The following is a 22,567-nucleotide window of genomic DNA, read 5'->3' as shown; positions in this document are numbered from 1 at the left end:
TATGCTGTGATAGGCTCCAAGTTTGCCTTTATGAAATGAGAGAAAAGTGTCCCTGTGAAAAATCCTGTAGCATCTCCCCCGTCCTCTGCTAGTTTAGCACAGTGAACTAGCAGACAAATATTGTAGAGACTATTCTGTGAAGCTTTTTAAAGTCTCTTTAGATATACAAGAAAATGAAGTTTGAATATGCATAGCAAATTTGGATCACTGACTTTTCGGCTTTGAGCTGATAAACCACGGACAAGCGTTTAAATATGAAATCTTTCAAGCATACCTTGTTATTGTTTTCAATGGGGCAGTTTAAGGTTATTACAATCCACAAGTATAGGACTAAGGCACATTTTGCTGACCCGAATAAATAAATCCCACAAAATTATTAGAGCCACAAATAAAGCATCTTTAATATGTTAATGGTGGCTTGAGAAAGGGCAGCTGGAAGGTTGGCCTGGCTCCTTTTCTTTTCAGCTTCTTCTTTGTTTGTTTGTTTCGGTATTAACTGAAACATTGGCCTGCATATTTGATTCATTGACTTCATTACATCAGTTCCAGCCAGGCTTGGACTATTCAGTTTATTTTGGACCACACAGTTGCAGCTCTTAGAGCCTTTTAATTGGAGGTGCCCTCGCAAGTTAGGGAAATGAGGTCCTGTGTGGAGGTGGACGGGCAGGTTGAACCTGGTCAGGAGGTCAGTCACTTGATTTGGATTTCCAGGATTCTGGCCACAGCCTGTAATTAGTCTTCAGGGCCAGGTACCCTATTTCCCCAAAAATAGACCTAGCCCGACCGTCAGCTCTAATGCGTTTTTTGGAGCAAAAATTAATATAAGACCGCTGGTGTCTTTTGGAGCAAAAATTAATATGAGACCCGGGCTTATATTAATTTTTGCTCCAAAAGACGCATTAGCGCTGACGGTCGGGCTAGGTGTATTTTGGGGGAAACACGGTATCAGGTGCAGGAAGGCTCAAGAAGCTGCAAAACTCCATGTAACTGGCCATCTCTAGACCAGCCATTACTTGTAACCTCCTTTCATCAGCAAACAGGCCACTTCTACTCAGGAGCTCCCGAGTCTGCTGCGGGCATTTCCTGGTTTACACAGACTTGGGGCTCTGCCAGTGTCGACCGAGTTAAAGCCTTACCCTTCTCAAGCTCTGTTAAAAAAAAAAGGACTACAATACAATTGCCACTTGTTCTCCATTGCTCACCTTGCCTGCTCATGGCATATCCACTCTCCTTGTTACAACATGTTGATTTAAAGTGTTTCAATGATTGAGAGGGCGGTTTGGGAATATTTGAAGGGCCTTTAGCAACTGGCCTGGGTGCACAGGCTTTTTTGTTCCTTGTTCAGGTCGTTTTGGTAAACATGCCTAAGACACAGAGTGTCCTCTGTTGGGTGCTGTGGGGACTGTGAAAGGCTAAGGACGCAGCCCAGAAGGGCACTGATGTGTGTAGGCATGAACGCATCGTCCTTGTGTGCTGAATGTTAGCAGTATTGGGTGGGCGCAGAAATCTAGGAAGGAGTGAGGAGATGACCGGATCATGTCTGACTCCTTCTGTTTCTGTCCATACATCACTGACCCGCCAGAACATTGATGGGCGTGGGGGGGGGGGGTGCACGCGGACACAGGGCAAGAATATTTTTGGAGTGTTCACCAACGTTTTAAACAACACTGATCCCAGGTGGCCTGGTCCCATGATTTTGTTGCCTCAATCACAGAATTTAAACTAATTCAACACTCATCCCGCCCAGCCCAGTGTTGCTGTAGCAGTCATTTAACTTGGACCTGTTTTTCTACATAGTCTGGGGCGAATGGTCTAAGGCTTTCATAGTTCTTAGAGAACCGGCTGAGTCTGTGGCTATTTGCTCGTGAATAAGCCAATGTGTGCTTTAGGCAACAAACATGTGGTTAACAGGATGATAAAAGCAGGTCTAGGTTAAAATGATGGACGAAGCTGTACTGCTAGGCGGTGTATCATGGTTGACTGGGTGAAGTTTTACAGGAAATGCTGTACTCGCCGCCTTTCACCAGTCACAGGTCTATCTATAGCTGGTCTATCGTTTAAGTACTGAGTTTTCGCATCCATAGCATGAGGACAGAACTCACCCATCTGTAGGGTGGTTTACAAGGATTAACTATGTATAAAACTCCTAGTTCCGACTCTGGCACACAGTGGCCACTGTTGGTCATGGAGGCTAATAAATAATAATTATCATATTTGTCATTTGGAAAAGAGGCAACGTTTGTGTCATGGTAGAGACCACTGATGCTAATTGTGTAGCTGTCCCAGCCCAAAAAAAAAAAAAGTTTGTTTCCTCTTATGGTTTGTGATTTGCACTTACTCACGGCAGACTGAACTCAGTACCACACCCTCAAATAGAATTTATGAAGGATGTAACGTTCATTTTAGGGTTCCTGTAGCGAAAGACAAGTTCATGGGAAAATTATTATCAGAACCCTGAGACTATGCCTTAAATCCAAGAACGGAGTATGTGGTAAATGTTAGATAAAGTCAATTGGGTCACTAAAGGATGTGGATGAAACATGGTATTCTAAGGGGAAAGAACCATATATGTGTGATACATATGTTTCCTGTTTTCCTGTGTCTTGGACTGGCGAGCGTGTTTGTTCTCTATATATACATCATTTTTGTTTTTTTTTTTACCATTTGCTTTGTCAGTTGCACTAGTCTTCAACTTAAAACTCTTCTGTCATACTAATTCTCAGGCATCCGTGTCATAAAGAAAAGTGGCAGGTTGCAGATGAACAGGCGGGGCACGTCGCACGTTGGCACCTTCCGCCACGGTGGGGGCAAAGCGGACAGGCGGATTGGAGCAGCGTGGCTCGCTCAGCTCAGAGGCCTGGCCTCACGGTCTGGCTGCTGGGATGCTGAGCGCCTGCCTGAAGGAGCCCTGTCGAGGTCCCGGGATGGGAATAACCTGGCCTTTGAGCATTGCGTGACCTCCCGTTTCCTAGCAACTCCCAAGGGCTCAGCGAATATGTTGTGTTCCTAATTTATACTTAACAGATATTGGCTGTGTCTCAGGCTGGCTAATTTCCCAGTATGACGCGCCTTCGTGGACAAGCAAGAGGGAGGAGTCCCAAGACGCTGCATTCACCAACACCTGCTTTCCACCAGGCTTTCGTTTTCCTTCTGGAAAGTAGTGTTCACCAAGGACTTGCCAATCCCAGGGCAGGCCTCATGGAACAGTTTTCAAATAAAATTATCCATTTGATTTTTTTCTGATATTCACAACTTATGGTCACGAATATTTGTAAATCAGCTGCATCTATTATCAAAGAGGTAGTTCTTTCCTTGGCTTTGTTTGTTTGTTTAAGCAAATGTGGGGTGGTCACTTCATCTCAGTTTCTTCCTGTACACATGGGGCAATGGGGTGGCATCGTTTCTCAAGTCCCTTCTGCTGTCAACTAACATGAATCCGGTGAACTCCTATTCTTTGTTTGTTTCTTTTTTTTTTTCTTTTTTTTTTTTTTTTTAATTTTATTGGGGACTATTGGGAAACAGTGTGTTTCTCCAGGGCCCATTAGCTCCAAGTCCAGTTGCCATTTTTTCAATCTTTAGTTGCAGGGAGCGCAGCCCACCATCCCATGTGGGACTCTAACTGGCAACCCTGTGGTTCAGGGCTAGCCATCTGGCCGCCCTTCCTACTCTTTCTAATAATTGACATCTCCGGGTTTGGGCTCAAATTTATCTGAGTGGCTATTTTTATTTCCACACTTTTCATATCTGTTCAAGCTCCTCTTTCCTAATTTTTGGCCTTTTACTTATTTGTCTGTGAGAACCATTGTTTTCCTCTGTATTCCAACTTAATTTTTCTTTTTAAACTAAGGGTGGTAAATGAGCTCCATCTTCCAGTGGATGGGAAGATTTTTGTCTCCCAGGTTCAAACACCTTAAAGAAAGAAACCACACGAGTTATCCTGATGGCATCTGTAAACTGATTTATGCTGCCAGGGAGGCATGTCTTAGTACTTATTGGAGTAGTAGTATGAAAATTATAACTGGCAAAGAATTCCAGATCTCAGTTTGCCACCTTTTCCTGGCTGTGGACATTGAAGAACGTTTGGACGTGCGTTTCTCTTATTTTCTTCCTCGTCCCCCTGCTTTTCATTTTCTACCTCAGCATCCTCATCCCTTGACATACCTTGGTGATTGTCTAAGTGACTCGGTGGTAAGTTCCACAGCGGTGCTAGCGTTTCAGTGGCTGACGTGAGCCTCCTTGCCAACATCTACAGAGAGAAACAGCTGCCCTCCTAATTTGTATTTCTCAGCATGATTTTTCAGAGCGAGTCTGAATAAAGGGGACTCTGACCTCTTCAGTGTGTGGGACAGAGAAACACAAATATAACAATGATGAAGAGAGCGAGACTGGGGTTTAGTTTAGCAAGGTAAACAGGGTTTAATTACGTTCATTAGATAAAATGGCAACAGATTTATCCCCAAGAGGGAGGCAGCTCTGTGAGGATTGCCAGATGGGGTTTATGCCAAGGGTTAGACCTTCTCTTGTCTTTACCTGGGCTTTTGGTTTGATTTGGAACTAATCTTCAGTCCCTTCCTCGTTTCTCCCTTTCTCCCTCCATCCCTTTCTGTCTCCCTTTCTCTGCCCCTGCCCCGTCTCTCAGGTGTTTTTTGAATCTTTCAACACATATTAATTGACTCTCAGGATTGATTTTTTTTAAAAGTATCTCTTGAACTACACCCTTATTTTAAATTTACATGACCTATTCAAAATGCAAATCTGTCTCCCCAACCCAGCTTCTCATCCTTCCATTGTTTTTCTTCTCTTGGCGTTGGCGGAAACTTGTTCCTTTTCACCACACAGACCTCTCCGTCCCTGAGTTTCTCTTGGTCTCCCTATGAACCCTTTTTGGAATTTCATTATTTTTTTGCCTCAGTTGGATTCATTGATGGGCCTTTAAAAAAAAATTTCTTTCTTTAGTTGGAACATAGCATACACATTTTTAAAAGTGCTAAAATATTTATGTGTCCAGCTTTGAGTGGACACAATGGTAGCCCAGACATAAAGCAATATCCTAGGTCAGGCAAGAAGCAGTGAGCCACTTGGTCGTGAACTTCCAGCTTCCGTACGATCCCTTGGCTCATTGACCTCTCCTCCCTCCAGGTAGCCAGCCTCACCTGCCCACGTTCCCTCTGTGTGTGGCGCAGATTCCGCGGTGTTACCAGACAGTCACTGGGAGATGTGCTTTGATTGGTTCTAGTGCACACTCGTGCCAGCCTTGGAGGAGGAGACCTCCCTGCTCTCCCCTCCCCACCCACCCATGCTTTCCCACACTCTTGAGCCTGACCTCAGCCTTCCTGCTCTGGCACTTGACCTCACCTTGTAATCCACCAAAGGACTGAGAACATCTGTCATTAGCCAATTCACCTGCCCTCCTCCACAGCATCCTGTTTCTCCTTCGCCTCCTCTGTCTGTCAGGTCCTGACTATATTTTGAGGGCTGTTTTCCTAAAACTACCCCATCTGAGGCCACCTGGCTATTTGGCTGTTTCAGGTGAGGCCACAGGCGAATGGATCTCACCATGGCCACAGAACCTGAGTCCAAGCATTCTGTCTTTGATTCTGACCTCTCTGACCTTGATTTGAACTTGACGACAACGCTGTGATGTCCATCTGGCTTTGACATAATATCCGTCAGCACATGTTGCTACTGCTGACCTCTGCTCCATTGTGGATTTGCCTTCCAGATATTTTTGAGACTTATAGTATTAACCACTGTCGAGTTTTAAGCTATACACCAACCTTGTGTTATCACCGTGGATCTTGATCTTTCTGAAGTCTAAGCCCATTCCTCACTGGCCCCCCCTCCTTCCCAGGGGCAGTCCTTCCCGTTCCTCCACAGGGTGTGTGTCTTCCATCGTATGCCACACACTCTTGTACCCCCTCAGTCTCCTTCTGGGCAGACTCTGAGTCCTCATCAACAAGACAGGGAATAACTTGGCCATCAGTGACTTATACAATTTATACACATAAGTATCACATTTAATAATAAGTATTTGCTTAAGAGGCTCCACAATGTTAGGGCTTTGCATCCATTTCTCTGTGACTCTTTTGGTCCTTCCTCCAGGTTGCAAAATGGCTGCCATAACGGCCACCATCGCATCCTCACAGAACAGCAATATCCAGTTCTTTTAACAGATAGTTTTTGAGTTCCTGTTGTGCCCCTGGGATGCATCTCTGGATAAAGCAAACAAAGAGTTTGTCCTCTTAGAGTAAACATTAATCCCTGAAAGGAATTCGGGCTGTGCCAAAAGGGGCTGTTCTTTTATTAAGAAGGAAAAAAAATTTCCCAGGAGCGCCTCAGGAGGTTTGCCTCACACTTCCCTGGTCCTAGGGCCAGACTGGGGCCTGTGGCTGAGGCTCCCTGCAAAGCAAGCTGGGAGAGTGAGTACCTGGCAGGGGTGAAGGGGTTCGCAGGGTTGGCTGGGAATGATCTCACTCCCAGGACATCTGCCCTGAGTACAGTGGGGGTTCCATTGCCAAGTGAGGGTTGATTGGCTCCCCTGGCAAATGAAACTCTCGATGAGGAGTGGAGAGGTTAAAAGTGGAAAGATGGAAATACAAAAATGTTTGGATTTTACCTTGTGTACGGTTTGAAGAACTTGTAACGGATGTGATACCCGATGTTCTGAATAGACGTTTTATGCCTTTTCTTCTCTATTGAGCCTGATTTGACATTTAACAATAGGAAGGAAAATAAGCCTAGTACTTTATGCAACGTTAATTAATAACGTTGTGATAACAGATTTGTGTCCGCACAAATATCAAGAAAGTTCTTATAAGCAGCCCTCACAATTGACATTGGTACCTCCTGTAACAGTGCTTCTAGAAATTATCTGTGGTGGAAGAGCTGTTCTTTTTTTATTATTTCCAGTTTGTTGGGGAGTGGCGCTTTTGAAAACAATACATAAAAATGATGCAAACATGTCAAATTGTTGCCAAGTTCCTCAGCGCTTTCTCCCACGGTTGGTATCCGTCACATCCAGGTCCAGCCCCTGTCACAGGCCGCACCAGGAGTCATGCCATTCTGCTTTTCCTACAAGGTGGGAGAGCACAGAATCTAGATACAGGTCCTGGTGATTACTAGTCACGTGACCTTGGGCAAGTGACTCAGGTTGTATCTGCTTCTCTTCCTCCATGTATACAATGGAATGATATTCCTGGCTTGCTCACTTGCCTTGATAGGGTTCTTTGAGATTTAATTAAGATAATGAGAGTCCTTGGTATGGAATAACCCATATTTAAAAATTTGCTACCATTTATTTGCTGTTTCACTTTTAATTCAGTATTGAGAATTACTTGCCAGCTCCATGTGAGCAATCCAGGGGTCTCCTTTTTGTAGGGTCACATTGTGGCAGAGGGTGTCCACAGGAAAGCCCCCACTATGCGTCATCCCCCAGAGGGGATGTGCAGGCGTGCAGACTGGGAACTTCCTGCAGTTTCCTGGCCATTCACAGGTGGGAGGGAGGCAGACTGGGGGCATCTGCATCCGGTGTGTGCAGGAGAGGAGGGAACGGAAGGAAACCCCGCGGTGTTGCAGTATTCTGCACACGGGGCCATCCCAAGGAAGAGAAGTCAGAGCTGCAGGTGCAAGGGTGGTCCTTAAAAGCAGGAAGCCGGACATGAATAAGAATGGAAGAAAGAAGCTTGCATTCTTCTAACTCAAGGAAGCATTCGACCAAAATGTTCAATACTGTGGTTTCTCAGGACATTGTGGGTTTTAGAAACCAGTGTGTGACGTGGGCACAACGATTCAAATGACTACATGGCCCACGGACACAGTTAAAGAGAATGTGCTTGAAGGGAACACTGGGGAGCTGTTCGGCAAAGCCTTTCCAAGAACTTACTCGCCAGTTTTGGCGGGGGAAGGATCAGAGAGTATGTGCCCCTATTTTGGCCTGTTCGGTCTCGCTTTCTTACAGATTCCTCCAGTAATGCTTTTTTTAATCCTTACCATAGGTGCTAAAGAAGCTGGGTTCAGTGGTTTGTTGAAAAGAAAAATACATATATATATATATGTGTGTGTGTGTATATATCTTTTGGGGTGCCTTTGAAAATATAAGCTTATTAGGAAAAATAAAATATATGTATTTTGTTTGAGAATCATGTCTTGATGGGACGTTCATGGAAATTCCTGTTTAGAGTCAGCCTCATGAAAACTATTTATGAGATCTCTTCTGTTCCACATTATTTGCTTGTTTTTCATCCTTGAATGATCCTGTTTTTAGTAAGAAGCAGTACATTTTATTTTAGTCTCTCTATAAGCTTTGTATTAAAAGTCTGACAGTTCATTTACATAAAACATGCTCCAAGCATCAAACATGCCAATAAAATTAGAATGTTAAGCCTTGCTGTTTTTTCGCTTTCTAAGTAGACCACAGGCTCAGCCTAATTTATTTATGGCAAAACTGTCTAGTGGAAATATTATGTGAGTCAGGTATGGGATTTCAATTTTGCAATAGCCACATTTAAAAATGTAGAAAGGAATTCGTTTTGTGAAGTTGGTTGTAATAATATATGTTAGCCCTACATAGCCAAAATGGTATCATTTCAACATAGTAAATTTCAAACTTGTTAATCATATATTTTACATTATTTTTTTCATACTGATTTTTTTGAAATCTGGTATATAAGTTACCTTTAGCACGCAATTCAGTTTGCACTAGTGCGTTCCCTGTTTGTCTGGGTTTCATTCTTTAATTCGGGTCAGTAAACTTTTTCAGTAGCTGGCAAGATAGTAAGTATTTTAAGCTTTGCCATTGTCGTGTAAAAGCAAACACAGACAATGCATGGCTGTGTTCCAAGAAAACTTGACAAAAACAGGTGGCAGACTGACGTGGCTCACAGTTGTAGTTTCCAAATTTGGCTCTAACTAAATTAATTAAATGTATTGTCTTATTTGTGTTTTAATTCTCAGAAGTTGATTTCTGTTTTGACTTCAAGTCCCACTACCAAGATAGCTATTGTGATGAATTTCATTCAAGAATATTCAGGAAAAATGTACTAGGAAACAACCTCCATTGTTAAATAATGAATACTTTGGAACTGCGGGAACTCTCCCGCCCCCTCTTCCTGAATGGCACCTTGCAGGACAGCCAGTGTAGCTAGTGGTTCCTCCCTCATTCTGCCTGGATTTGAATGTTGGCTCTGTCAGGCATAAGCTTTGTGACCCTCAATAAGTTAATTAACCTCTCTGTGCTTCAGGTTATACATCTGTGAAATGAGGTTGATGATAGACTTGCTAAAATGAAATCAAAGCCAGCATTGTAAAGCTAGCATACTGCCTGACACATAATCAGTACCGAAGTACATGTTACCTCCATGGAGGCTGCTGCCACAGCTGCTGCAGCTGCTATTACTAGTATTGTTACTCCTGGTAGTAATAGTACTGCTACTACTTAACTACTGTACCACCTCCATTGAGGTTGATAAATACAAGCCAATCCATGCCCCAGAACAGAAACACTCAGACTTGATAACCACCCACAGATGACCGATCATCGCAGCGACTCCCGTGGTGCAATTGGACTTGAACTTGTTAATGTTTAGAGGAGCTGAGCTACTGCACTCTGGGGAAGCTTTGGCAGCATCTGTAGGGATTCTGACGTCGGAAGTGGGTGCCGGTTGCTCCTCTGTGCTCTCTGCTGTGTGATGTGGCTCAGGTCACTCACATTCTTTGGACCTATTTAACGAAAACACTAGTAGCTGCCTTTCCTCCAGCACAGGATGATAGACGAGCACATGATACCCTGTATGGCAAGCACTTTGGAAGGTGCGAAGCGCTGAGCCGACGTTAGCTAATGGCATTTCCTGAATGGTTGCTCTCTTGGCCTTCTCTCACGTGTTTAATTTGGTCATCGTGGGCTGGTTTCATTGATAGGGTGGTAGAGGGAAGGATGAAGTGAGATCATAGAATGGAATTAGTCCCTGTTCAACAAGGAGGGACAGAGTGCTATTTTTATTTAAACTGTCGGTGTAAGACGTACCCTTGTATCGTAACCTATCCCTTTAGATTTCTATCATTTGGACTAGAAACATTATTAAGTGACCTTGTTATATAGAGTGACAGGTAAACTCCCAAACTTCCGTGGTCTAACACACTGGAACATAATAGAAAATCGGCAGAACTGAATCACTACAGTCTTCTCATTGTCAATAATTGATTTCTAACTGATGGATTAAAATGTCAAAGTAAAATTGGCACATACGTATGTAAACAGGGGGCTGAGAGAGTCCCCCAGTGTCATCTTTTCTGTGGAACAAAGCCTGTTTCGCACATAAGGTCATCACATGTCCTTAGAGGCAGAGGTTGGATGGAGACGGAAGATGTTACCTGTGTAGCTTCTTGGCGAGTGATGACCTTCCCATTGGCCGTACTCCTGACTGTTGGCCCCCAGAAGTGTAGGACTGTGTTTACTGCAAAACAAAGAGGATTCTTGAGGGACCAGGGGTGGAGGTGTTGACAGGAAACTCTGCTGGGGGACTCAGCCGTTCCACATTTTATTTCCTTTCATTCAGTAAAAGTTGAATAGAAAACAAAGAGTAAAACAACCCTAAGTGTTCATCAATTGGGAATATCTGGCTAAATACATTCTCATGATGATGTTCCGTGCAGCTGTGAAAAGAATGTGGGAGACCTTTGTGTCCTAACGGGGAACACTCTGAGATCCCATTGGTGAAAAGAGCAAAATGGGGTACATATTTTTATCTGCATTTTTTAAAACTGTCTGTGTGTGTGTGTGTGTGTGTGTGTGTGTGTGTGTGTGTACAGGTAAACGTGCACATACATGCACAACACGCACACAGTGTTCATACATGATTAGAATACGTCTGGAAGAATATGTCTGGAAGGAGACTACCTAGCAAGAGTGGTTTTCTCCAGGAGAGCTGTGGGATTTTCATTGTATGTATTCTCTGTATTTCTGATTAAAACAAAAAACCTTTGCAGGCATTATTCTTCCATTTAATGACAACTCAGTGGATACAAGAAGGCTTTACTTTTATCTCCCAATTCTTTTTTGTCCATCCTCATTAAAGTCTATATTGAAAAGTTACATCTTGCAAGTGAACTGTTTCCCATAGAAACTCATTCCAATTATGGCTTACAAGTGGGAAAAATAACTGGGTATTGAGCTGTGTTTGGGGCGTGTTCTCTAGAAACACCTTTTTGAGGACGGCTTGGACCTTGCATCTGGCATCCTTTTGAATGACAGTTAAGCCAGCATCAGAACTGAGATTTTCTGCTGCTGTCTGCATGAAAGTATTATAAATCAAAATCGTTGAATCGAATTCATTTCATTAAGGTTTCCTTGCAAAATTCTCACTCCAACAGTGAGAAACCTGGCTCCCACCATCCGCCATCCATTTAGTTAGTTGTGCAGTGGTGTCAGAATGCTTACCCCCGGCCCCCAGGGGAAACAGCTGTCAGCTACAGTACAGGGCTTATATGCAGCTGCTTTTAAGTCATGTAGACTCCATTTCCAAAGTTATTAAGTCAGCCCCTTCTCCCGTCCTCCCAACCCGCCAGTCCTTCAGGGAGGTTGTTGCATATATTTGTAATTCATTTAGATTCTTTTTGACAACCTGCATTGTTTTCTAGGATGATCCTCCAGGGTTCACTCTTGTGCTCTGAAGTTTGAAATGTGTCCTGTCATTACAGTAGCGTACAGAATAGTTTCAGCCACCTAAAATTTCCCTGTACTCTGCCTCTTCTTGATCCCTCCCTGCAAGCCCTTGGCTACCACTCATCTTTCTACTGTCTCTATAGCTTTGCCTTTTTCAGAATGTCATGTGATTGGAATCAAATAGTATATGCCCACTTCTTACACCTAGCACTGTGTATCTAAGGTTCTTCTACATCTTTGGGAGACTTGAGAGCTCGTTCTTTAAAAAAGAAAAAATCTGGATAACATTCCTTCGTAAGGATGGAGCACGGTTTCTTTGTCCACTCGCCATCTTGGTTGCTTCCACTGTGACGGTTATGAATAAGGCTTTTATAAGCACTCATGTGCATGTTTTTGCATGGATGTAAGTGTTCAGCTCAACTGGGCAAATACCTAAGAGTGTGATTGCTGGGTCACATGTTAAGACTGTGGCTTTGTATGAAACTGTCTCCCAAATTGGCTGTATTGTTTTGCACTCGGCCAGCTAAGAATGAGAGTTCCTGTTGCTCCCCATCCCTGCCAGCATTTGGTATTTTCAGTTTTCAGGTTTTACGCATTTCTAATAGGTGTGTAGTGGCATGTCACTGCTGTTTTAATTTGCAGTTTCTAGGGCAGCTAATATTGAGCCTCTTTCCATGCTTCTTGCCCACCCTTATACATTCTTTGGAGATTTGTCTGCTCAGATCTTTTGCCTATTTTTAAAAATTGGGTTGTTATTTTCATATTGTTGAGTTTTAAGTGTTTTGGTGTTTTGCGGGGGTTTTTTGTTTGTTTTTCGGTATTTTGAATACAGTCTTTCAGATAATGTATTTTTCAAATATTTTTCCAGTGTGTTGCTTGTCTTTTCATTGTGTTAACAGTGACTTTCCAAGAGGAGAAATTGTTCCTTTTAATGAAATCCAACTTACCAATTTTTTCCTTGCATGTACTGTGCTAATGATATTGTTTCTCAGTCATCCCCATACAAGTACGTTAGAACAGCTTTAAGCTGTCCCAGTTTTATTTATGTCATACAGTAGTATAAGTCTGTGTGTATCCATAATAATATGTTAGGTCCCGGGCTAGGCAATTGAATGAGAAATTCATAAAGTTCAGCTCCTCCCCTGAAAGGATTTGTGATCTGAGGGGGAGCTCACGGGCACATATACAAAAATACGTGACACGGGGAAGAACATGGTCAAGAGCACATCTGCTAGTACAACGTGTGCTAGTCGGAACCCAGGGCACCCAGGGAACCCAGCAGATGGCACCAGGTCGATGCATTGCGGACAGTTTACTGAAAAGGGAACATAGGAGAGATTCATGAAATGCAACAGTTAAAGACAACGGAGAACATTTCAGATGGAGAGGCGAGTTCAGCTGAGGTAAGACAGGAAGCAAAGGTTTTAGTCAAGAAACAGCGAGTCATCTATAGTTTGGTTTAAGTGTAGGGGTGTATTGGTGGGAAGGTCTATGGGGGCCGTCTTGTGGGGACCTGTGTTGTGCAATTGAAACCTTTGACTTAATTTGGCGTGGGCTGGAAATTTGTGAACAAGGGTATGACACGGCTAAAATTAGGCCTTAGAAAGATTTGGGGTGTGTGTTATTTATGTTCAGATTTTTCCTTTCCTGGTAAGTAGTTGGGGTTCATGTGGGTCTGAGGTGAGCACAGCAGCTTTCAGCTGCAAGAGAGCTGGGGTTTTCCTTGCTCGGGGTGGTAACTGTATTGGGCCAGGCGGGTGGGGTGAGAAGGCTGTTCCTGGAGAGGGAGAAATTTCCATACTCTGACCTCCAGGACTGACTCACAGCGTTTGCCAGGCATGTAACCCTGTGGCTTCCTGTTCCTCACCTGAGAGGGGATGGCTGCTTCTCTAGAGAAAATGCATGTCTGCCTCTTTTCTCCAAATGCGAAAGTTACAGCAAGTGGCAACAGCTGTGTGAAATGTTGCCCAGTCCAGGAGAGAAATGACTGATGTAAGTACAAGGAAACTCTGTCGCTAGTTTAGTTGTCTGTTGTTTGCTGTCTGTTCAAGGTCAGGAAAATTATTGCCGCGTTAGTAGCTGTGCTTTTGAAAACTGTTCAAAGCCTGATACATTTCTTAGCCATTATTTACTCGCTGCTTTTGGGAGTGTGATGTAACAGAGAAAGCAAATTAGGCCTGGCGTCTTCTTTGATTAATTTTTTTGTTAATTAGTAAGAGGTGAAGACAGGAACTCTGTCACGACTTTTTCAGTCAGGTTAGGTCTGGGAATGATATGTTATTAGTGGAACATAAACGACTTCTGGTAACTCTTCTGGAATCTTGGACTTCTTAAAGTTGAAGAAGGATTATCAAAGGTAGGGATTGGTTGGTTGGTTTGTGTCTAAATTTGAATTGGGGTAGAGGTATATCACAGAATGGTAATGGCAATACAATAGACCTAATGATTTCAGCCTTCTCGAAACAATCATGTAATAGTTCTTTTTACTAAAGAATCAACTTGTTTTCTATTTCTTAGGGTGAGGTGGACTGATCTTCCATAATATGCACTGTGTAATAAGTCCCTCAGTTGCAGATCTAATATGTATGTAAATAAAGTTTACAATATTTCACATGGAGAAAGTAGGTCAGGATCCATTTAAAAACATGAGAAAACTTAATTAATTTTAGAATGTTATACTACTCACTTCGAGATCCAGGTGGTGGGTTTTAAGTCTTACAAAGATACAAAGTTTAAAAAATGAGTTTATTCGGCTACTAAATTAGGGCACTAGGACAAGTGTCGGTGTAATCCTCAGATCCCACGTTTGGTTTCTGTGCTTGGAGCACCTGTGTTGCCAGTCCCGGGCTCGCTGCCATGTTTCTAAGCAGATTGGAGCCCCAGCACAAAGGCTGCACTTGTCGTGTCCAAGCGGGGACTAGGTTTGTTCTGGTGTGTCCTGGACAGTTAGTTACCTGTATGATTGCTCAGTCTCTGGGTGGTTCTTCATAAATACTTCGGGTTACAATAAGTACTGTTTACTTTTACCTCATCTCCAAGACATTGTGATCATTGGAGGGGGTTGCTTTTTAGATTTTGAATAAACTGTCTCCGACAAAGGGAGGGAAGGACCCATTCCAGAAATACATTGTCGCCTGTCACTGTTAAATGTGTTGTCACACGTGGGCTGCTTCCACAGGCTATGTGTGTCCCTGTGTCCACTGGTGTGTATCACATTTTCTTGAACACCCGCCCTTGGCAGGTACCCAGGGAGGAGGGAAGAGAGGCAAGTGGGCTTGCAACCACAGATGGGTCAAAGAACATTTTGAATTCTCTGTCAGTTTTCTGAGGCTGGGACGGACGGAAAGGGAGGGTGTCTGTCATCGGCCTTTCGTTGCATTAATGGGACCACAGCTCCCGGAGATGGGCTTGCTGAATTTACAATCTGACTTTCCAGAAGTGTTGCTCTCTGTTCACTAGTTATTTCCATATGCAGATATTTGGCCGAACTCAGTGTAGCGAATCAGTTTCGCATCCCCACTGCCATGGCCCTTAAAATTGTGATTTTTATATCCCTCGTATTTTGACCAAGACCCCTCCCCATGCTAAAATCAGAGGTGTCTCTGGGTTCCCAGAAGACAGAGGGCTACTGGGAACATTACAGTATAAGCACGTTTTCTGCCTGGATTCCAGCAAAATCTTTTCCCCAAGGAAGTTTCCAACTCATTCCTTTGAGAATTATATCCTAAGGAAAATATGCCACCTGTTTTATAACATCAGTAGGAAAACAAGGTTTGAAGCATACAAGTTGGATTCACATGCTACTTTACAGGAATGGAAAGCTCTTGGAGACTTAACTTTCCTAATTGTTTGATTTAGGCAAATATTAAACCTGGTTTGAACAGGTCATTGAGCCTTGCTCACGTCCAGTGTCCTCACCTACAAAATGGAATCACATTACACATCTAACCCACCCCATTGGGGTTTCTGTGGTCAGATGCTACATGAACTGAAGGATTGCTCTTTGTACCTCACACACAGAAACAAGAGTGTTTGGTTCATGCAAGGCTGCCAACCATGAATTTGCAATTTTGTGTATAATCAACAGCAGATCGTGGAAGGCTGAATAATAGAATTATTCTTTTTAAAAAATTACTAATGTTTTAACATAGTTTTATGGTAATTTTGGACTTTAAAAACAATTCATGTTTCTAAAAGGAATTGACATCTGTTGATTAATACCAATGAAGAGTCATTCAAAAATTAAGGCACTGTAAAAAAAAAAAACCTGGTTAGTGACAGTTATCACTGAGAATGAAATTGAACTTTGGGGTTCCTGGCAGCCAAGATAAAAGGGGGAATACAATGCATTTGCTACGCTGTTTTCTCGTTTATTCACTGCCTTTTCCGTTTATTTTATCTTTGGCACAAGATGGGGCATAAGTGAATTACCGGGAGTTACGTCATTGTCAGTTTATAAATTTATAATCAGGTAAAGCATGCCATTTCTTCTAGAGAGATTCATTTTTCCCCCTCAAACCAAGTTTTTCTTAAAAAATCGACCTCATTGATCCAGGTTAAGTGATACTGCAGAGCAGCGGATGATGGCAGAGTGAAAAAAAGAATCAGCCTGTGCCCACCCCACCTCCTTGCCTAGCTGGTCCTTCCCTCTCAGTGGAGTGACACGTAGTGTGGATTCTCTGCAGGACACAGAGGGTTTCCCCCTTGCCCTAGTGCTGATTTTCCCACCTACACCCAATTGGATGTATTGCAGATGTAGTGGAGCTTCATTAATATGTGTGACTTGCTGTCAGAGTAGAGAGAAGTACCTTCTCCCTAAAAGCCGACCCCCACCGAACCCCACGGGGCCTTGTGTCACAGCGCACCTCCCCACCCAGCCCTCTTCCTGGGTCCTCACTTGGTTTCTGTGTGATCTCTCAAGTAGGAAAAAGCATTAGAACTTCAAGGGTCCATAGATAATAAACGCACTCTATTTTCTTTAAATAAGCACAGCTTGAATGACCCCTTGCTGTAGACCGGTGACCATGTCTAAGTCTGCTGGCACACCTCTTATTTATTTATGAAATTATGGAAGGTGACGTAATGTGCTGGGTAATCACATTCATTAACGCAGAAATGAATTTCTTTTTGCCTTTTTGTTGCAAATCACCTCCCCTGCCCTGTTGCCCTTGCTTTAGATTTTAAGCTGCAGAAGGTAGGGCTTGCCCCTAATTGAGTTTTGTGGAGGGCTTAGCGTGCTCCATCAGGCATTTGTTTTGTCTAGGCATTCTGAAATCTTATTTTGTCAGGTTGTAGGGGGGAAAAGGTTTCTTTTCTTTTCTTTTTTTTTTTTTTTTGTAGAATTAAATTACCTGAAACTAAATATATTTAATCCTGTTTCCAGGATGCAAACTTTCTCTCTTATCCATCCCTTCTTTTCCATTTTAAATGCCTCCATGTCTGGCTTTTAAAATATTTCCTTGTTAAAAAAAAAAAGAAGAAGAAGGAAAAGAAAATCACAAAAAAGTAGCTTTATTGAGATATAACTCCCCTGCCGTCCAATTGACCCCTTTATAGTGTACAATTCAGTGGGTTTTTTGTGTTTATTCACAGATATGTACAGTCATCACCAGTCATTTTTAGAACATTATCATCACCTCAAAAAGAAACCCTAGTCCATTTTTGCTCTCCACTCCTCTCTAGTCCCCCCACCCCCCATCCCTCCCACCAGCTCTAACAACCACCGCTGTACTTTGTGTCTATAGATTTCCCTATTCTGGAGGTTCCCTATGAATTGAATCGGATAATATGTGGTCTTCGGAGACTGGCTGCTTTCACGAAGTATGATGTGTGTCCCTGTTGTAGTGTGTATCAGTGCTTTGTTCGTTTTTATGGCCAAGTAATATTGTATTGTATGGCTCTCCCAAAGTTCGTTTATCCGTCGATTATGGGCGTTTGGGTGGTTTCTTGCAAGTACCCTTACAGCAGCTTCTTGCCTGGTCTCCCTGTTCTCTTAGCCTGTCACCTCATTCCACACAGGACCTCTGGAATCCATCCTGTATCTGATTTTTTTACCTTGTAAAAAAGTAATATTTTTTGTACGTCTTCAAAGGTATATAGACATATAGAAATGGTCCATATTATATATGTGGGATTATTTCCTTCTAATGCAGCCTAATTTTTTTCTTTACCTTGTTTCTTAGCTGTCTCTCCTTCCCAACACATAGTAACGTCTTTCTGTGCTTTTCTGCACCTGCATACTTAGGCATATATAATCATGCACATATACATAAATAGAGGAGAGTTTTGTTTCTTGGTGGGGGTCATTGTACAAACATGAGGTTATTATACATACTTTTCTATATCTTGCTTTTTCACCTTGCGAGAGGCCTGAGAGTCAACGGGTGCATCTTTAATTTGGTCTTATTTTGAAATGGCTGTGTAACATTTCGTGATGTGCGCGGTATCAAAATATACCCATTTTCCAGTTTTGCCGTTGCCAACAAGGGGATTCTTCTGCGGCATAGGCCTCACCACGTTCGTCTCCCGCCCCGAGCTCTTATCTTGGAAACCGTGGCCATCAAGGAAGAGCTCTGTCCACCGGCAGGCTAGGCCGCTCCCTCCTCCCTCTCTTCTGCCTCAGACTGACTGCAGAACATGTCAGGTTCTTTCAGCCTCTTAGCTGTTCACGCTGTGTTCTCTGTGGAATGGCCCATCACTCCAGCATTCAGTAGGGCTTGTAAGAGCCCAGACTCTAGGTCAGGCCTGGGTTCAAATTCATGAGCCGCCCACACCCTTCTCAGTGTTTGTCTCTCTCCTGTGTTCCCAAAGAAGTTAATTTTAATCCTTAACACGGTTTTGGATTAGGCTTTCTACTATATAAGTAGTGACGTATGGCACTCGCCTAAATTTCAGGGTCCTTTGAAGCAACTTCTAGCCCCTCTGAGGCCATGCAGTGGATGGGGGCTTATGTGAAATCTCTGTACCATCCTGTCAATTTCGCTCTGAACCTCAGAAGGCTGTGGAAAGCAATATTATCTTCAAAAAATAAGCTATGGCAACAACAAAGAGATGACTGGTGGGAGGGACGTAGAAATGAATAGGCAGAGCACAGAGGGCTTTTAGGGCAGTGAAACTACTCTGTGTAACACTGTAGTGGTGGATCCACATCATTAGACCTTCGTCAAAACCTTGACTGTCCAAGAGCAAACCCTGATGTAAACTACGGACTTTGTGTGATCATGTGTCCATGTAGGTTTATCAGTTACAACAAATGTACCACTCTGGTGGGGAGTGTTGGGGAAAAAAATCGAGCCCACACCTTTTTTTTAATCCTCCCACAGAACCTTGTACATTGGGGTGTTTATTAATTTAATACTCAGAAAATGGATTACGACCCGACTCCTGTGACTATAATTGCCCAGGTTTATGGCTGTTACTCCCAAAATTTACCCTATTGTGGCCCTCAAAACTTCCCTGTTAATACACTGCAGGCAGTCTTTTGTGGGAGTGAACTCCTGTTCTGGAAAACGAGTTACTGGCGAAACCTGGAGTGCGTTAGCCAAGTTTTAAGGGCAGCGTGCCTTTAAGTTTGTGACTTGTCCAGCCTCCAGCTGTGTCATCTTTGAACATTAAGTTCCTCAGAAAAGGAAGTGGAAACTCCAGAGACAACCACCAGTGGAAATACAGGTTTCCCCCGGCATGATTGCAACGTGGGTTGCCCCTGGCGACAATCTGCCTATAGATCCCCCTTCCCCTGGTTAAATTTCTGTGAAGGGGCAGAAACACAATCGCAGTGGGCGCCTGGAAAGAGCGGCCACTCCTGGTGGCTCTCCCTCCCCTCCGTTGTCCCCTCCCTGGGCTGTATGAAATCCTACAACCACACCACACTAATTAGCCCGAGAATGGAAGGGGTTGTCATGGCGACCGAGCACTTTTTAAAGCACAGGAATGGTGTTCATTATTGTTCAGTGTCTTTAGCTGTGGCGAAAAGGTCAGTGTGGCAGTTGTTTTCCATATGAATTTTGGCCCCAGAGCCAAACTGAAGGTGGAATGTTCCTCGGAGAGACTGGAAGATGGTAAGTGCAGCTGAACTTTTGGGGTGGGGCGCCCCTTTAGTAATATTTTTTAGAATGTTTTAATAACTAGGGCCGAACTATGGGATTGTATGGACTTTGCTAAATAGAGATTGGCAGTCAAGTAGCAAGGAAAAACAGGATGGGTCAGGAATGGTGAAAGTTTGCAAGAGATTTAGAGTTTTTTTATTTAAAAAGTTTTACAGCATCAAATGATTACATATTAAATTAGTGGGTTTCTCTGGTGATGAGTTTAACGCAGTTGACTAAGTCTGATGCTTTGGCTATTCCGTGTTTGTTTTATGTTAGCTCTGTATTCGTCTTTGTAGATTGCTGCCGGCCAGATTATATTCCCAGATACATATAACAGAAGCATTTTAACCAACTACCTTACGAACAGTTGCTACTGTCCATTTGTTACTCCAAATATTAAGGTAGCAGAGTAACCAAGGGTAATTTTGTTTTTATACTTTTAAGCTCTCCCTACTTTTCTAAGGATATATAAAATAATCAAGACTGAAAACCTGGGAGCCACAGTTCTTGGAATATTTGCCCTACTTTATTGGCTCTACTCAGGTAGAATACTGCTGAGTAAGGACAATTTAACCAGTGTTTGTAGAAGAAATTATATGTAAGTCAGCTTCCTGAAGATGACGGCAACCAGTCCATCGAAAGCTGTAAGGAAGATAGGCAGAGCATTTCTTAAATTTACTTTTGCTAGTTTGGAAAGCGTGCAGAATAACATGGATTTCAGCCTAATTTTGTGTTAGTGACCAACTGCATTTTTATGGCTTGCAAATTGAAGCTACTCTCCATTTTTGGTACGTTTTAGCGATGTACTTATACGTATCCTAGGGCACTGTTTTTTCAGCCACTTTATACACAGTTGTGTAGGATAACAAAATAAAAATAAATACAAAGGAGTGGGTATTGAATTAAAAAACAAATCACTGCCCAAAGAGCCGTGAGTGGAAATGGCCTACTTTTGGGCTCTGCTCTGAAAGACTTATTGTCCTGTCAGCAATGGCAGTTTGTTTGGCAACTGAGTGGATAATACATTTCAGAATGTTAAGTCTTGGTTTGAATTCCTTGGTCCTTAATTTGCATGTGCTGGGATTAATTTATTTAGTGATCATGGTTTGGAGCACTCCATAAATGGGGTATTTGACTAGAAATGGAGAAAAGGAAAATTCTTCTTCTTGTCTCTTTTCCTCCACTGGCGAGCTCTCTTTCTCCACCCTTCCAATCCCCTCCCCCGGCCCTCCCTGGGTCACTGTATTCTTTAGCCAAAAACTGTCTTTACTTGCCTTGGAATTGAAGGGTAAAAAGAAAGTGATATTTTTGTGATATTTTAGATTCTTTGATGGTTCATTTATGGGATTTGTAAAACAATCAGAAATTTGACCATGCATATTAATATCAAGGCATTATTGGTATTTTTTGCGATAGAAGAATGGTGTTGCGGTTATACTTTTTTAAATGATACTGATATAATTTACAAATAAGGTGGTGTGATATCTGGGGCTTGTTTCCCAAAACTCCGAGGGAAGGGAAGTAGGCTTGTAGATGGGCAAGGTTGACGGGGTGATGGTTGTTGAAGCCAGGTGGTGGGTACATGGGGTGGGCTCATTTTTTTATTGTGTAGGTTTTTTTGTGTGTGTAGGTTCAGTGCGTGCACGCGTGCGTGTGTGCAGCATGGTGGTGGGGTGGCCTTGGTCACGTCTCTCCTTTCGGCGCCTTGCAGATGCCAGACCACTTTGACCAGGCGGTTGTGCTGAACCAGCTGCGCTACTCGGGAATGCTGGAGACGGTGAGGATCCGCAAAGCAGGGTATGCGGTCCGGAGACCCTTTCAGGACTTTTACAAAAGGCAAGACAGAAGGGCACCCATCCTCTTTCAGTGCAAAGGGATTGGGAAAAGGGAGTTAGAGCAGGAGGTGACGCGGGCGCCATTCTGTTGCAGGTATAACGTGCTGATGAGAAACGTGGCCCTGCCGGAGGACCTCAAGGGGAAGTGCTCGGCCCTGCTGCAGCTGTACGACACCTCCCACAGCGAGTGGCAGCTGGGGAAGACGAAGGTACAGTATGGGGCCGAGCTGTGAGACGTGTTCGCTGGGGTCCTGCTGACCAGTGTTTTTTAACACTGGAAAGATACTCGTGGGATCACGCCCACTGTAATCGTCTGTCCTCCAAACAGTTCATGTTTTACTTGGAGTCCTTGACTTTTCAGGGACTCTGTTTTCCTTGGGGGACACATTGAAACATCGGATCCTAAGGGTTTCCGTGTGCGTATTCATTCAGGCAGCCTCCAGATGTTTCCTGATGAGCAGTGTGGTGCCCGGGGAGTGCCAGGCAGCCGCCTGTGTCCAAGACGGTGGCTGGCTTCTTGCTGTGGCCTCACATGGTGGGGGCAGGGCGTGAGCTCTGGTCGCTCTTCCTTGTCTTGTAAAGGCACTGATCCTGCCTTGGGGCCCCAGCCTCACGACCTCATCTTAACCTAATTCTTAAGGTCCTGCCTCCAAACACCATCACTTTGGGGGGTAGGGCTTCAGCGTAAGGTTTTGGTGGGGACACAGCATTCAGTGCGTAACACTGACCGGTGTGAGGTCACTGACAAGTATTTAGGCATCACCTCAGGGCCACTCAGCAAGGGCGCATGTGTAATGGGCATACTCTTCTGCTCCTGAGGAATTTAAACTGACCGGGAGTTGAAGGTACAGACCTCCGATAGAGGAGAGCGGTTGTATTATCTGCTTCCACGCAACAAACTACCACAAACTCAGCAGCTTTAATAACACACGCTAATATCTCGCAGTATCTGTGGGTCAGGGGTCCCCTCTCTGGGTCTCTCAAGG

General features: G+C 43.5%; 1 protein-coding gene across 1 annotated transcript in view; it reads left to right on the top strand.

The window, feature by feature from the left end:
• The window catches only part of MYO10 (myosin X), a 202,874-nt gene that overhangs the window by 145,878 nt on the left and 34,429 nt on the right, over window positions 1–22,567 (top strand). Inside the window, exons 20-21 of the mRNA XM_033110207.1 lie at window positions 21,458–21,582; window positions 21,676–21,790. Of these exons, the coding sequence (XP_032966098.1) occupies window positions 21,458–21,582; window positions 21,676–21,790 (240 nt within the window). The remainder of the gene's footprint in view (window positions 1–21,457; window positions 21,583–21,675; window positions 21,791–22,567) is intronic.

Source organism: Rhinolophus ferrumequinum, chromosome 7 (assembly GCF_004115265.2).
Source record: "Rhinolophus ferrumequinum isolate MPI-CBG mRhiFer1 chromosome 7, mRhiFer1_v1.p, whole genome shotgun sequence".
In the NCBI taxonomy this organism is placed as follows: Eukaryota; Metazoa; Chordata; class Mammalia; order Chiroptera; family Rhinolophidae; genus Rhinolophus; species Rhinolophus ferrumequinum.
This window is presented reverse-complemented; position numbering and strand designations above follow the sequence as displayed.